The sequence below is a fragment of the Cibotium barometz genome, chromosome 40, assembly GCF_041138505.1.
Source record: "Cibotium barometz isolate CiBa-2024 chromosome 40, ASM4113850v1, whole genome shotgun sequence".
Lineage (NCBI taxonomy): Eukaryota > Viridiplantae > Streptophyta > Polypodiopsida > Cyatheales > Cibotiaceae > Cibotium > Cibotium barometz.
The window spans coordinates 41,234,730-41,252,250 of NC_141085.1; the positions used below are offsets into that span (position 1 = coordinate 41,234,730).

Genomic DNA, 17,521 nt, shown 5'->3' on the forward strand with positions numbered 1-17,521 from the left:
GTTAAATTAAGGTACATGTATAACTTCTCCCTGCCTTGACGCTGCCCCGTTCTTGTGCTTGTGTAGCCAGACGGCGGAGACGTTAGTAAGGCCCGGAGTTGGCCCATGGTATCCCTCATACCATTGGGAGAATGAGGTTTGCTGATTGAGGCGAGTGATTGTGATGCTGCCTAGTTCTGAGGGCCCAGGCTAGTGCGGTGAATTAGCCCACCCTAGTGCGTGGACATCCCTCTGAGGGACGGGAGGATCGAGCGATAGAGCCTGAGAGGGCCACAGGCCGGCTTGAGTCCTCACCAGCGCGGGGGCCGACGAGATGAGGTGTATGGTCCCGTAGGGTTTTGCCCAGCATGTGGAGGCTGGAAGGCCAAATTCTAGATCATCGGTGGTATAAAGGAAAAGAATAAGAGAGCCAGTTTGGCTTGTATGAAATTGATTCATGTTTAAACTTTGTTTTTATAAATCTTGTCTTTGGCATTATTGTATTGTGAAAAAAGGTTGTTTTAATAAACCTTGTGAAAAGGGCCTTAATTAAGGAACATGTTTATTTATGTCAAACAGTGTGGTAGGATTAATTAGAAAACAAATTGACGCGTGAGTAGGGTGGAAAGTGGGAGGATGGAATGCCCCGACGGCACCATCCTACGGACGGGTGGACCCGATTAGTCGGGTAGCTTTCCACCAACAGATTAAGCGAAAGCCCTACGCTAGATAATTAGGTTCTTGGGCAACTCTTCTATTCTAGAAGACTAGGTCAGCGGCTGTGCCTTGCATGGATGAGAAAAAAAGCGTTGCCTCTAGAAATCAAGTCTAGTAGTTGCCCAATTTATGATAAATTACCCTATGGGTGATTTGACTTTTAGAAGACCACGCTTCCCCTGCAAGATAGGACTAGGTCTTACCTATGAATCGTATCCTTGAATCTCTGCATGGTCAAGGTGTCGATGAGTAGGAAATTTTCTCTAAGATAAGGCTTAGTGGACTATCTTAAGTGTTTCCCCTATTTTGGAAGGGGGGAACCTCACATAGAATAATGAACTACAACTCTATTGTGACTACAGGCCGTGTGAGTATGGACTTTTCGTGGACCGACACGAGTGACCCTATTGTGGACCCAGATTGCCAGGAATGGTACTATCAAGGGCAGCTAAATATTCCCCTTTTCCAGACCCACTCACGCTATTTTTATGCACCACTAGGAGAGAGATGTTATGGAGCCACCTTTGTGGACCTATTCTACCTATAGTTCCATCCCCCTGCATCATGCCTTACGTGTAGGCATTGCATGTTGTACGCAATGTCCTACTTATGTTGGCAATGTAAAACTTATTTTAGGCACTATGGGATAGGACTATTGCAGTCCATCATAGGAGAGGCACCACAATGACACAATTATGTGAGTGTACGTTGCCCAGTGGGAGGACCCTATCAAAATAGAACTGCACAGGAATAGCTTTAGATCAGCGTCATTTTTTGGAATTATATGTTTGACTTATGAACAGACACCGTCATTTTTTGGAATAATATGTTTGACTCATTGTCCTTTCTGGGGGCATGGTGGATGATTTCCTAGACATCTTAGCTCACGGTAGCTACTTAGCTAACTTACCTATAGTACCCATGCCAGATCATAGTGAGGATGCACTCATACCATTACCTAGTAGACTAGAGGACACATATATATGGAGCACACCCAAGTGAGGGGGAAAATCAACCTAGTGATGAAGAATCGGATCATGTTTACACACTATGGTTATCTAATGATGGTTATCTAACGATGAGCTTGCTAGATGAGATTGTGGTGCAGTCATGTAGACCAGATCTAGATTTATATGTAGTGGACATGCAACCTCAATATGGACATGATTTTCCTCATTGCCTAGGTCTATTCTAACCCATCCTCACCTTTTGCTATTGGTTTCAATCTTTTTTATGATTCTCCATTTAGTGTTTATTTGAGTGCTTGCCTACATTGTTAGGTATATGTTTCATCAATTTTCTAGATATTACTTACATAACCATTTAGGCTTTGGTTCCTAGTTCAATCTTCCCTAAGGTCGACTCATTGTGAACTTATGAGGGCAAGAACTTATGAACAGACACCGTCATTTTTTGGAATAATATGTTCGACTCGTTGTCCTTTCTGGGGGCATGGTGGATGATTTCCTAGACATCTTAGCTCACGGTAGCTACTTAGCTAACTTACCTATAGTACCCATGCCAGATCATAGTGAGGATGCACTCAGATCATTACCTACTAGTAGACTAGAGGACCATTACCTCGTTGTCCTTTCTGGGGGCATGGTGGATGATTTCCTAGACATCTTAGCTCACGGTAGCTAGTTAGCTAACTTACCTATAGTACCCATGCCAGATCATAGTGAGGATGCACTCAGACCATTACCTAGTAGACTAGAGGACACATATATATGGAGCACACCCAAGTGAGGGGGAAAATCAACCTAGTGATGAAGAATCGGAACATGTTTACACACTATGGTTATCTAATGATGGTTATCTAACGATGAGCTTGCTAGATGAGTATGATTTACAAGTTATTGTGGTGCAGTCATGTAGACCAGATCTAGATTTATATGTAGTGGACATGCAACCTCAATATGGACATGATTTTCCTCATTGCCCAGGTCTATTCTAACCCATCCTCACCTTTTGCTATTGGTTTCAATCTTTTTTATGATTCTCCATTTAGTGTTTATTTGAGTGCTTGCCTACATTGTTAGGTATATGTTTCATCAATTTTCTAGATATTACTTACATAACCATTTAGGCTTTGGTTCCTAGTTCAATCTTCCCTAAGGTCGACCTTAGAGTATGCCAAGTACTCCACCTTCCTTAGTGTGCCCTCTTTAGTTAGAATAATAGAGCCTCCTAGGTGATTGTGAAAGTGAAACTAGCTTATTCTTTAAAAAAAATAGAAATAAAAAATACAAAAAAACACAAGAAGATAACCATTGCCATGTGCGATCTAGGTAGGACTTTTGGCTCTTAGTGATGGAGTCTTGGGACCGTAGCCTTGATCTCCATGGGATGTGACATTGTGTCTCAAAATCTATCTCAATAAAGGGCTTTAAAAAAATCATTGTTGTGGAGGTACTTTCTTAGATACTTTTGTATGAGGTCTCTAGACCATTGCTTGGGTCTCTGCAGGGTGGTGCCCTACTTTTCTATTTTTAGAATCAAAATGAAACCTTATAATAATCACTTATTAACAGTCTCATTTATGAGGCTAGATAATAGCTAGAGATGGTTTCACCAAAAGAAAGTGTGTCGAGATTAAGGTCATAACCCGAGGCATGCTTTTTTGCTCTATCTTAGTTTAGATCGAATTTGGACCAACCTAAATATTACCCTTGTCTTAACTAGAAAATTTGACCGTTTGCAAATATCTTTCCTCACTGCTTGATTGGTGTTTGCATTATGCTTAAATGCACCTTACTCGTGGTACTATGGTTTGACATTTCATGCATCCAACAATAGCCTTGACCAACCTTCATACATCGACATATTCCGAGGATGGAATCTGTATCAGGAAGAAGGGGGACATGTTAACCCTCATTAGACACCTCATGGGACACCTCTCCAATGTCATTGTATATTTTACGTGTGCAATCGTCGCTTGTCTATGAAAGGCGCACCACTGGATTAATTATGGAGATTGTATTCCTAGATTAAGTGTTTGCACAAGCCTGTGGATAGCCATGGACTTATTTTTTAAAGTATGGTTGAAGGTTGGGGGCCAAGATAAGGGTCATTTTGTAGTCTCGCAACTCATTGTCTTCTGCTAATTCAATAGAGTGCTCTTCTTCTCTACTCTCCTATGCTTGCTTTCTTTCTTGCCTCTTGCTTGTTTGAGCTCTTGTGTGCTTGCTTGCATGTATGTGAGAGAGTGAGTGTGTGTGATTGAGTGAGAGGAGGGTCGAGCTTCCATTGGAGTGTGGCGGAGGTGTTGGAGTGAGGGTTGGAGTGTGGCTATGCGACAACATTGTCTCTTGCGAGAATCCAAGAATAACCATTCATGAGGTGAGTGACACATCTTGCTTATGCAATTGTGGGATAGGTTATGGTAGATTAACTTCTTGGTTTTAGTTCTTTTATGTTCTTGAGTGCGGTTAGGCAAAGCCCCATGACATTGGCTAGTTCTTGCACTCTTTCTATGGTGCAAGGGCTTCCCGGTTGATATACACAAGAACCTACTCTCCTAAAAATGGAGATAGCCATAAGAATCAGTTGCTCACATGGTAGAAAAAAAAATATCAGGGAGCTACAAGAACCACTACCTACTTGTTAAGGTAGAATGCCACAAGAACCTCCCACGAACACAATTTGGAAAATCATCATCGAAAGGCGTGAAAAGCTAAAAAACTCCATCAATAGCCAAAAGAATGTTGCTAAGAAAAAAGATCAGCATAAAAAGTCAAATTAGACTCATGGGTGTCCAACTCCTAGCATTGCAACACTTTAAGGGTCAAATGACAAAGGACAGACAAGGAATCAAAGAGTTTTCGCCGTGATTCTTCCACATGAAGCCCATGATTTCTAACACCTATAAAATCACGAAGGCTAAAACCCCCACAAATGTGTGTTAGACCACACTCGTTATTAACATTATTTTTAAGCATGGTTACGCTTCATGTAGGTCATTTTATGTAAAGCGTTATAGCGCTTCATGTAAAAGATATATGGGATGATCGAGCTTATGACTTGTGTAATGCCGGCCATGACCTTATTAAGCCTAGGTGTAGATAGAGCTAGAAAAATCAAATTTGGACCCCCAATTGTAGAATGGGCAGCCAACCATTGTAAAAAGAGAGTTCATGTATACAAGTGACTTATGAAATATGAAAAGGGACAATCCCATTATCACAATTAGTAGGTTCCCCCCCTCCCCCCCTGCGCCCCCCCCTCTCTCTCTCTCTCTCTCTCTCTCTAAGCCATTGTTTGTTACCCAATGCCAGTGCCTAATCTCTTACAAAGGTGGATATATACTTTTCATATGATTAATACTTCCCAATTTCAAAAAATTGTAAACCAAAAAATACCATGTTTTGGGAGAGTAAATTGGAGTACTAAAACAAGGGGAAATTTGATTTTGATGATGCACAAGTGTTTAGCGACTCCCCAATGGGGTAAAGTAGAACCCTCAAAGAAAATTGATTATATAATTAGTGTTAATTACCTTGTTTAATGGCGACAATTATTTAGAGTAGAGAATGATTTGAGAATTAAAGCTCCAATGTTTGTTGTTTGTGCATTACAAACTAATGTATACGTCCTCTACAACATATATGATGAGCCCATGAACCAAATGCTTACAAGTATTTGATGAGAAAAATGAGATTTTTTCCCCCTCTTGGTTGGAAATCATTGTTGCTTTGTTTGGTTGTTTTAAAGCTTTTGATTTGATCAATAATGCCCTCCTTTGATGCCTTGTAGCTCTTTGAGGACTTGTAGAGCTCCAAGTGATGCCTTCTTTATAGTAGATGAACCAAGATCTCTTGATTCTTGATGATTTTTGAGCTTAGGGAAAGAGGGAAAAAACTGCCTCCTTGTAGTAGATGAACTAAGATCTCTTGATTCTTGATGATTTTGAGCTTGGGAAAAGAGGGAAAAAAACAACTCACTAGCTAATTAAGGAAACTAATTATTTTGCTAATCTAGGCTATACTAGGGTGCATAGCTACTCAAGGGATGAAGGGTAGGTCTAATATCAACTTGAGATTTGTGTCTAGAAAGGATTAGGGTGTGTAAAAATGGATCAACATCTAGACATGCTAGAAATGCAAGAAAGAGATTAATACTAATGATAATGCGAATGTAAAAAATGGAGCATTATGACAAGGTAAGAGGTATAGAGAAAAAGCTCATGTGATAACCCATTAGATAGAGTGCCTTTTTACAAACTTGAGTATATCTCCATTAGCCACCATTAATCATGGCCCATAAGCTTAGTTAAGTTATCCCTAATTTTTTTTAGATTTGAGCACCATCGCCCTTGAAGTAAGTACCCACTTGGCCAATTCCCCACCTTCTAGGTGACGACTTCTGGCATCCACAAGGACTAGCCATTCTAGATAATCCTTCATATTTGGGCTCCCTTTGAACCTTTAAATCATAGTCTATGACTTATGCAACTCATACAAATGTTTGAGGGTCACATACCACTCCCCCTTTCTCCTAACATTTACCCAACATCACTTGCTATTTCAACAATGTGGCTGTGTATCCCTGCAAACCCACCTGGCTTGTTCTTCTTGTGTGGAAGGTGCGAAGGTGGATGCCATAGTTGCATTTGAACTAATATCACCATCCAAAGTACATGTACTATCCTGTGCTAGCGAGACAGGTAATCCCTCAATGCCAATAACAACATTCTAAACCCCTTTGGCAACCAATACATGATGCGTCATCATGTAGGACCGTAATGTGTGGTTGGTCCCATCAAGCTTATCCTCAGTGCAAAAAAGTATCCCAAATATATCATTACCGCCATTTCAACATCCAAATAACACAAAATGTAAATATCCCTACAACCTGCAAGTATTGGCAATGCCCATAGAATGCAATTCAAGATGGTTGCAAGTAGATCACTAATGTGCTAATGATGAAGAAACCTACAAAGTGTATGGAAAATGGCAAAGTGTAGAGTGTAGAAATGTTACTAACAGGGATGCAAAAGTCGATAACAATGATGACAAAGCTATTGATATGATGAGCTTAAAGATGCAATGTTGATGACAATGGAGAAGCAGCAATGATGGCCCTGTCTTTGCACACCAAATTGCTGTTGTGTAGAAACCTAAAATCGAATAATGATAGTTCGTGCTGACACTTTCTCGAGATATCTGCAGAAACCTTAATAGTAGCATACAAATGAGCATACAAATGATAGTTTGTGCTGACACTTTCTCAAGATATCTATAGAAACCTTATATAGTAGCATACAAACAAGCCCCAAAACGCGCCCGAAACAATCTCTAAAGCGAAAAACTATGTTAACGTAGTTAACATCACACTTTCTCGAGATGTCTATGAAAACCTTACATCATGTGTACGAGTGCCCAAAATGAACCTTTAAAGCAAAAAAATGATGCTAACGTAGTTAACGATAGTTTAGTTGACATCACACTATAGGTTATACCTTCTCCACCTAAGAGGATAGCTCAATCTGAGACAATCACACATGAGCAGCTCAAGGAGGTGATGAACGAGGGTGAGGGCGAAGAGAACTTGTTTTGATACCAATTGTCGAAGTGGAGATGAAGGTAGAAACACACACAGAGATGCAATAAGCAATCAGAGATAGAGAAAAGCACAATACTCAAAAAGTATATTGATGATTAAGAGTGAAGTACAAGTGAAGTGACATGATAAGATTGCTTACACACTCACTCAAAAGAGTGTGTACACACACTCAGGGAAAAAGGCCTCCTAAGGAGGGGGAAAGTTCCCTAGCCCATTATTAGTCTATAGTAACGTCACTACCATATAAATGGCTACAATAACATTATGTAGAGGACGATGTTCACTTAGGAGCTGTTCTCATAAATACAAACATACTAGACAATGCTTTTCCATAAATAAACAAATGCAACAACAACACTTACTAACAAAAATCAAGTAAACAAAAGGAAACCACGAGCTTACCATGCTAGTGTCTAGAGAAAATGAGAAGCCATGGCTGCATCCGAGCTAAAACCAATGAAAACACGATAAAATCATGCATGAGCTCAAACATCACAACATCCATAGCACACATGACGAGAAGACATGGGACAATACCTGTGAATCGTCCAAGAGCGCAATGAGCACCCAACGCAAGTTGAAATGCGAGAGATAATCCCACGAAAAAACTACTTTAGGCCGTTGAATTAAGTTTTCTAATGCACAAGGGTATTTTGCTAACTTATTCAACAGAGTTAGGATTTCTCTTTAAAAACTTGGCCGCCATGTGATGGAAGCAAAAGTTTGTGGGAATGCAAGGCATTTATTGATGTAGCGGGAAAAGTCCTATAAGGAGTATTTTTGTTTTGCATACTTAATTCACCCTATTTCTGCATTAGTCAATGCCATTGACGTGGCATTAACTAATGCAAAACTAAGGGTAGAATAGGTATGCGGCGTTGTAAACTAACCTCCTCCTCCTCCTCGATCGTTACCTCCTCGTCCTTCCTTCCTCTTCCTTCCTATTTCTGCATTAGTCAATGCCATTGACGTGGCATTAACTAATGCAAAACTAAGGGTAGAATAGGTATGCGGCGTTGTAAACTAACCTCCTCCTCCTCCTCGATCGTTACCTCCTCGTCCTTCCTTCCTCTTCCTTCCTCCCCTACAACCCACCACCCCCTCTTCCTTAGCCAACAACCTAGAGCCAACCACAGTAAGAAACTGCAGTAGTGGAGTGCAGCACAGCCAGGTGCGAAGCACATGAGGACAAAGTGGGGCGAACAAAGGAGCTCGTTGGGCACAACCCCTTCCTTGCTCCTTGCTTTCTTTGTGTCAAGACCTACTCCTTTCCCTTGCACATAAGACACGAAAAGCGACTATATACAAGGGTAGAGAAAGAGAAATCCTTGAGGCTACACTCTACAGTTAGTTGTATGCTAAAGAACGAAAGAGAATTGAGGCTTGTGGTGGAGGAACAAGATGGTGCTTAAGCAGTTGTGATCCAAGAGAACTGTTCTCGAGAGTAGGGCAATGCTGACAACTTGCCCCTAGAGAACTATGCTCGAGAGTAGGGCGGTGCTGAGGACTTGCCTAAGAGAGACCTCTTTGCAAGTCGCGAGAGAGAGAGAGAGAGAGAGAGAGAGAGAGAGAGAGAGAGAGAGAGAGAGAGAGAGAGAGAGAGAGAGAGAGAGAGAGAGAGAGAGACAAGTCTATTTTAGGAAGATAACAAAACTGGGTAGAAATAGTTTCCGTCAAACCAATGATTTTGGTGCCGTATCCGCTACATGCGCTCTCTGCACCACTCTACCTAACCCCTTCAAAGGTTTTCACATCAAATCCGTCGAACCAATGATTTTGGTGCCGTCTCCGCTACATGCGCTCTCTGCACCACTCTACCTAACCCCTTCAAAGGTTTTTACATCAAATCCGAAGCATTCAAATGTGGGTAGCCTATTTTTTTGGGGCTTAGCTAAGTAAATACGCAGCGAATGGTAAAAACTATGATAGTATAGACACGGGTGGTTTTTTTTTTCTCGGAGCCACCAGTTGGTTTTATGGATAACCACGTGGCAGCGAGTGGCCTCCTATAAAAGAAAACTACTTTTCTTGAACACGAAAATGGCAAAGTACTTATGAATTTGGCGCCCATTCCAAGCAGCTATTTCTCATTGTTGGGAACCGAACTTTCCAAAACGAGTCAAATTGATGATTCGATTCGCAGCGGAGCAAAACGAGTCAAATTGATGATTCGATTCGCAGCGGAGCAAAACGCTCCCCCAATACGAAGAGGGTTGCCTTCCTACATCTCTGCAGGTCGCCCTTTTTGAAGCCCACTGCATCGGAATAATGCAATCTTTGGATTGCGGCTTCAAAAAAGTATATGTTGGCCCCTTCCTCGACATCCGGTTCCTCATCATCTCAGGCCTGCGTTCCTCCAAGTGAGATCTTCTTGTTCTGTTTCTTGTACTGTACTTGATTAGTGGATAGGGCATCAGCTAACCAGTATAGTAATTGGGGCGCTTAGTAACGTCTTTGGGTAATAATTGTCTTAACTTGGCCAATTAATATGCCTTTTTCTGGGTAAAATAGTGTAGTGTCTGTTGCTAGTTGGGCGGTGCTTCTTTTCTGCACTTTCTTTAACAAATTCAAAGTTCACACTCAAAAGCTTTTCTGTGAAGAAAGAAGAAAGAAAGATGAGGCTCTCACAGCGCAGGTGTAGCTCAGTATCTGAAGTGTTGGCTAGTTGGGCAGAGAAAAACAAGGCTGTGTTGCAAGAAAATGCAGCATGTACTGATGGTGCTAATGCCCACCACCAGAGGAAGCATGTGAGGAGGATGCCCACAAAGAGCTATAAGAAAGGGTGCATGAAGGGGAAAGGGGGGCCAGAAAATGCTTTGTGTAACTACATAGGTGTCAGGCAGCGCACATGGGGAAAATGGGTTGCAGAAATAAGGGACCCCAAGAAGGGGGCAAGGCTATGGCTGGGCACGTTCACCACCGCCGAAGAAGCCGCTGTGGCATATGATAAGGCTGCTAGAGCTCTCTATGGCCCTGATGCTCCATTGAACCTGCCACACATCCACACTTCATCATCATATTCGTCATTACCTTCATCATCACCATCCTCGTTATCTACATCATCTTCATCATCAACGTCATCATCGGCTGCTTCTTCTAAGATTATCCCCATTTCTGATCGTGAAGCTGGAAATGACAAGGGCAAGAGCAATGGCTATGGCTATGGTAATGGCCATGTCTACGACAATAGCCATGGGCACGGTAATGGCAGTGGTTATGATATAGATAATGTCACTGGATATGGTAATGGTCATGTGTATGGAAATAGCCATGGTAATGGTTATCACAATGGCCATGACATTGGTAATGGCGATTGCAATGGACATGTCTATGGAAATGACTATGGCCATGGATATGGTCATCGTGATGGGATTTTCTATGTCAATGATTCCTCTTCATCACAAACAACCGCTCCTGCCATTGGTGATGACAAAGGCGTGCCTGTGCCGGCTACAAAGATTGCAAAGAAAGATCATCAACAAGAGTCACCAGTAAGCCTTTCGGCATTCCAATGCAGTAGATCACTCTCCTTCGATGAGAGAATGACCTCTCTTCCAACCACCACCCAAGTTGGGATTCCAAAGGTAGAACAACATCAAGAGCATATTTATCTGAGGCCAAAGGACACTTCATCATTTGGGTGTGGTGAACTGCCTTCATTTGGACATAATGTGGGCTATTTCAATGTCAACAACGCAGTTAAATCAGACAATCAGGTGGAAGGATTAACTGCGCTCTCCTCATCAAGGCAAGCTGCAGCTGATGAGCTGCATTTTGACACTACAAAAGGGGAGCTGAACACTGACAATATGGGTCATCTGCTCAACTTTGAGGATGCGTTGTTTCACCCAAATGAGCTCAATTGGGGGCTATGGCATTCACAAGAAATTTACCCTTTTGCTTGTATGGGCGGTCTGCTTAGTGGGGAGTCCCTGATTTCTAAAGAAATTTGGGAAACTGCGGCATCTCATTTGGTGCCCAACAACTACAACAGCAACACTTTCTTGCAAATGAAGTCTGAATGCAACATTGCAGAGCCTGCTACTGAAGATATGGATCTGATGGATCCTTGCAAGCTTTTTGACAATGACATGCTGTGGCCAGCTCGGCCCTCTTACTTAGACTTGCCACCATTGGAATCTGTGAGCTTGCAAGAGTTATCAAATTCTTCTTTTTGGGAACACAAGGTAAAGGCCGAAAGGCCTAGGTAGCTACAAACTGCTGGCTGCTGTTTTTGCTAGTGATACAAGCTCGGGTGCACAGATGCTTGGGCCTTCTGTGTCCAATCGGGCGCCAGCAAGAAGCCACCCAATCTATGGACACAATTGAAAGCATTGACAGAGGGCGGGTGCTGCTAAAGCCTAACCTAAGAATTACCTTCTGGTATAGCATGAACATTGACATATCCACCTTGTTTTTCTCTAAGGTCGGAGAGGAAGAAGTTCATCACTCTGCTGAGAGGAAGTTCAGTAAGTAAGAAACCTTAAGCCATTAGCTAAGTGTTATTTCAGGATTGAGCTTAACATCTTGTATAAGTGTTTCTAGTCTCAAGATGATTTGGTGAGGGTGCATGAGAAAAAACAACCAAGTTCAACCTCTCTTAAAGTCTCCCTCACCCCTAGAGTGTTGCCTTCTGTGCTTTTTGGTTATTTAAACTTCATGTCACAATTCTTTTGGAAATGTACGTTTTGAAAAATGTGTGTTAGTAGATAGAGGAGTGTTCGAGAAATAGGTCCCTCATCGTATCATCCAGCCGGTTGGATTTTGGGAATAGCCGATTAGACTTGCATCCAAAAGGATTTCAGCCAGCAGAGATAAAAGATAAAATGGTGTAATCATGGAAAAATGTAATGCCATAATTGCTTGATTTGCTGGTTTATCGAGAACCCAATGGGAAATGTGTACGTTTGCTCGAAAAAACACCTGGAACGTTGGTCTCAGATGAGGTCCTGGATTTATCAAGCAGGGCATGATACTGTTTAGTTTATGGTACTTTTGATCAACCAAGTTAGACATAGCAGCACACATGGACAATTATTACATCTATTGCTTGTAAGACTTGAATTTGTGTAACAAGTCTGCTGACTTAAATATGTATGGTTTCTAAAGCAAAAGAGCTTTGTAAGCCCAGCAGAAGTGATGGTTTATGGCATAGGCATGTGTAAGGTGTCCTTGCTCTTTTCAAGGATGTGGTGTGTCCTGAGTTGGCTTTTCTACACGTTTTGGACCTGCAGAGAAGCAGCTTTTAAGTTAAATTGCGAGGAAGTTATACACACTCTTTACCCCTGTTATGGAGTGAGGGGAGACCCAGTCCACAGTGGAGAAAGGTCACCCCCTAAGCAGCTTTGAAGTTGATAGTGCCATAGATGCAAGATTTTCTTTTATAGCTAGTGTAACTTATGGTGTGTGTAGAGCTAGTGTAACTGTTCATAGCTAGTGTAACTTATGCTACTCGCCGTGTGTGTAGAGACAATGGTCTTCATCCGAATTCACATCTCCATCTCCATTCCTGTTGTGAGCTACCACCCTCACCCTATACCTGAGAGTTGCCGGCAAAACTATGGGCGAGGGCTCATCACCACAAGAAGAAATCCTCTTCTCAATGTGGATTGTCAAGTCGGTGTAGTTAGAAACATCTATTGAACGAATGCAGAAACATATATTTAAGCAGTGCAAAAAATATATGGTACCAAAATGTTTTTAAATATATCTGTAAGATTTTGAAGAATAAGAGTGTTTTTCTCAGGTTTCATTTTATTATGTACTTATTAATGCTTGAAAAAGTCAATAAAATGATGACCCTCCATATGCTTTCTATTTGCATGCATTCACCCCTCCATGTCTTCTCTATTTAAGGCAATGACATGACCTCCCATGTGCTTTCTATTTGCATGCATTCACCCATATGCTTTCTATTTTCATACATTCACCCATACCCTTTCTATTTAAGGTCTCACAATTCTCTATAGAAGGCCAAAAAGGGCTCATTTAACGAGTAAAGGGAGGGAGGGAGGAGGAGGAGAGCGAGGGGGTGGCCGTGGGGGAACTCATGCGTAAAGTTGTATTAATTAAATGCTACGTCAGTGGCATTTAATTAATACATACACCTACAAAAAATGTGAATATACACCTACAAAATGAGTGCAAATATGTAGTTGATGTTCAATAAGGATCTCATAAAGATCACCAATCCATGGAGTGCTTTTAGCACTATAGCAAACTACACTTTGAGAAGGCATGGTGTGACTATTTTAAAGCCATGAAGTTGAAATGATGAACCCAACAAGCATCCACACTTGCAGGTCAATGAAAAGGGTCTAGTATATATGTCTATCCTAAGTTGCATTATACGTTACACTAGTACTTGTTTATATAGGGGGGACACATCACGCTTAGTGGGTTAAGCATTACATTTTGAACGAATTATTTCGCTCAAATGGATTTCATCGAAAAATGCTTTCGATCGAAATACTATCCTATATAAGTAGCACAAGGTTTTTTACCATTTAGTAGTATGAGATTTCATGGTCTTTGCAAACTTTGAGTATCTCCCAAAAAAAACTTCTAAAAGGGTAAGAAGTTTTCAAACAAGGATGAAATAATTTTAAATTGATTAAATTAATTTATAAGATTATCATTAAATTTATGACTTCATAAAAAAATAAAATTATTAGTAATTATGTTTTATCTTTTTCTATTAATTTAGTTAATTCTTATAAACTTAAGGTAAAGTTAAATTTAAAGATACAGTTTGTATTAATTGAAATTTTATTTATTTAAAAAAAATCAAGTTTTTTTTCTGCATTAAAATATACTAGAAGTAATTTGGCATGTGTTGGAAGCTTGCTTCGCAGTTGCCAAGTTGCTTAGGATGTGTTAGAAGTAATTTGGCATGTGTAAGAAGCTTACTTCACACTTGTCAACTTGCTTAGGATAGATTAGAAGTAATTTGGCATGTGGTAGAAGCTTGCTTCACACTTATCAAGCTACTTAGGATAAATTAATGAATTGACATGTGTTGAAGTTCACTCCAGACTTGTTTATTTAATTAAGTAAATAGCGCTTTAAGAATGTTTGCACACACAATCTATGTATGCATGGGTGACGAGATAAGATATGTATGCTTTGTAATCATCTTTCCGTGATTCAAAGTAAGGGAGTGGAGGAGTTGTTATCATGTTGGGCCTATGAGCCTTCAAGGTAGCCCTTGTCTTATCATCGCCCTCCTTTGGAGAAACCAATGGTTTTAGCAGTGATAAGGATGTGGAAAGACTTTGGAGACTATTGGTAGACTTCGGTGCTTTGTAATCATCTTTCCATGATTCAAAGTAAGGGAGTGGAGGAGTTGTTATCATGGTGGGCCTATGAACCTTCAAGGTAGCCCTTGTCTTATCATCGCCCTCCTTTAGAGAAACCAATAGTTTTAGCAGTGATAAGTATATGGAAAGACTTTGGAGACCATTGGTAAACTTCAGTGCGCGTTGTCAACCCTTCCTCTATACAGCATTCAAGTAATGTTATTTGTAAGAACAACTACATCAAAAAACTAGTTGTATTTTTAATCGTAAAAAGCATTATTTGGAAGTCTTAGTTTTGTAACCAATGAATTTTGAAATTATTTGTCTGACCACAACACATTACTTGGATGTGAGAACTTTTAGTTTGCAACAATCAATGAACTTTGAAATTATTATATATTTATTTTATTATGTTTTTAAGTTAAAGAATGGTGCGAGGTCTAGAATGGTCATATGTTGAGGAACTAAAGCACGATAGAACTACCTCGTACATGTGCGGTGCAAAAGTTGTGGACATACTTTTCATGGTAGTGCCACACGAATCAGAGAGAACCTATGTGGAGTCGAGGTCAATGTAGAGTACTGCTCACACTACCGCCTCCATATTTCTTATAATCTTTTAAGAAACATTGTAAAGAGCATGGAAAATTGAATGCAGCATTTGAGAAACAAAATATGGTTGAGTGGTTACATTGGATTCAAGCTCTCGTAGCATGTGGCATTCCTTTTAATATGATTTGCAATCCAATATTAATGAGTATAACATTTACATAGCTTGTTTATAATATAATGCACACTCAATATTTGGTTTTACAAAGAGAACTTATCATATCGTGAAGATGACAAACGTGTTGCTTATAATATTTGGTGTCAGCGATGGTGTTAAGAGGCCTGTTGGCTTGTGTTAGAATGCCATCGGAGGTTTTTGGAGAAGCTGAGTTTGGTTAAGACGTTGGAGAGACGTGTTGTCTTGTGTTGGAATGCAGTCAGAGGTTGTTGGAGAAGTCAGGGTTGGTCAAGAAGTTGGAGAGGCTAGTTGGTGTTGCCAGCTCGTGATGTTGTAGGAAAGCCTAGCTTGTTCTTAACTCACCCCCTCTTTTACACACAGACTCCCTTATGTTGTATGTCCTAAGTATTAGATTAAGATCGACCACTAGTTGCTTACTATGTTTTTAGTGTTTTTTGACATTTCTTTTATGTTTTTGGGTTTTTTTACATTTCTTGTTATGTTTTTGGGTTTTTTTTACATTTCTTGTTATGTTTTTGGGTTTTTTGCATTTTTTATCATTCTCAATGAAGGTAGTGATTGTACACTTGAGCGAGGGGACTATGTTATATATATGTACATATGGGGTTAGGGTTCAAGGTCTATTGTGTGTGCGCTTAAGCAGTCGAGGGCAGAGAACCACTTGTCCATCCATGATAAAAGCTTGGATGCCACCACCACGGTCGGTTTTGTAGGTGCACATTTCCAAACTTTGGTCTTTCAATTAGCAAGTTGATGTTGTGGCAAGGTGCTTAGGGGTGTTGTGATGGGACCGTAGGGATCCCTCCAGGACTAGGGCGTAACTATGCGGCACTGTGGAACACTTGGCACTTTGGGTGGCTCATTAGAATTTAAAACTATCTGGGATGCATGGACTTGGTGACAGGACCAAGGGTTCTTTCATCTCCTTTAATGTAGGCCTAGCACGCATGTCGCTCGGGGGGGTGCACTAATAAGAAACCCTATGTATCACGTGCATTCAAGGGGTATTTAAAAAACCCCTTACATGTGAATTTTTCATGAATAAAATGACCCCTTTTTCTTTATGGACTTAAGGGTTTTTAAATAAATAAATCCCTTCCTTAAATGTATTTCTATAAATTTACCTTAAAATTTTGAAACCCCTCATTTGAACTCACATGGTATACTTGCATATTTTTAGGTGAACCCCTCGAGGCATGTCAGGGGTGCTGCTGCAACTGCTCTCCATTCCTACTTGGATTTTGGGGGTGTTTCCACACCCACTTGGATTTGATATTTTAGGGTGCGGTTTGCAGGGGTTCGAGGTGAGGGTTTCTTTCATCTTGGCACCCAGATGTGGAGGTTTCCTTTGTAGAATTCTTACGCTTCTAGTGATTTTATCGGGATCTAACGAAGCGTGACTTTTGGGGTAGTATTAAGTATTGATGTCGTTGCTTGGATCTTTTTGGCTTTAAGGATTGCGTTGAGACAACAGGGTTCTTGGGATCCAAATGGATGGGTTCTCTTCATAGAAGGCTTGGGCTTCTAGCAGCTTTGTAGGGATCCCACCCTCGCAGGTCTCGGAGTTTGGGTAGAACACTGTTGCATGGGATTCTTACTCTAAGGTACTCTTAGGTGCCGATTCCTTCTTGGTGACCTCCCTGAAGCATTGCTAAGGTTGAGGTATGAGTGGTGGCCTTGTCTTTGTCGATGAGGTTGAGGTTTAGGGGTGGCCTTCATCTCTCTTTGGTGAAGTTTTTGTTCTCCCATCGAGTTGGAGGGGATGGCCGACGATGTGGCAACGTGAAAATGTTGTATACCATGTTAGAGGTTACTTGAGGTGGTGGCCTGTAAAAGTGGAGAATGAGGCTTGGGATGTTGAAATGTTTAGAGTGGTATGGTAACCATTTCGAAGGGAGAGATCAAGTGTTGCGGTCCTTCTGCAACACTTGATGTTGTAATCCGTGCCCGAACGATCCATCCCTTTTCGAGGATGATGCTCTCTCTCTTATGGTACCTGCTCTACAATGGTCACATAAAACTTACACAATGAAGGTCTAGATCTATGATTTAAAACAAATAATGATCATGAATTGAGAATTATTTACCATGTTAATGATCGCTTTGGAGGTGATTTCAGCAACATTCCTAGGATAAGAACGTTGTGAGGCATGTTATGTCCCTTCGTGCAATATTCACAGTAACTTATCTCGTACTTATGGGGACTTGGACTCCC

The 17,521-nt window shown here is 40.9% G+C and overlaps 1 protein-coding gene across 1 annotated transcript; it reads left to right on the top strand.

The window, feature by feature from the left end:
- Positions 1-9,321: 9,321 nt before the first annotated feature.
- On the top strand, positions 9,322-11,858 carry LOC147615505 (uncharacterized). The gene has a single exon (XM_086778930.1). It carries the CDS (start codon positions 9,876-9,878, stop codon positions 11,469-11,471), a length of 1,596 nt encoding a protein of 531 aa, XP_086635056.1. The 5' UTR covers positions 9,322-9,875; the 3' UTR covers positions 11,472-11,858.
- Positions 11,859-17,521: the final 5,663 nt, after the last annotated feature.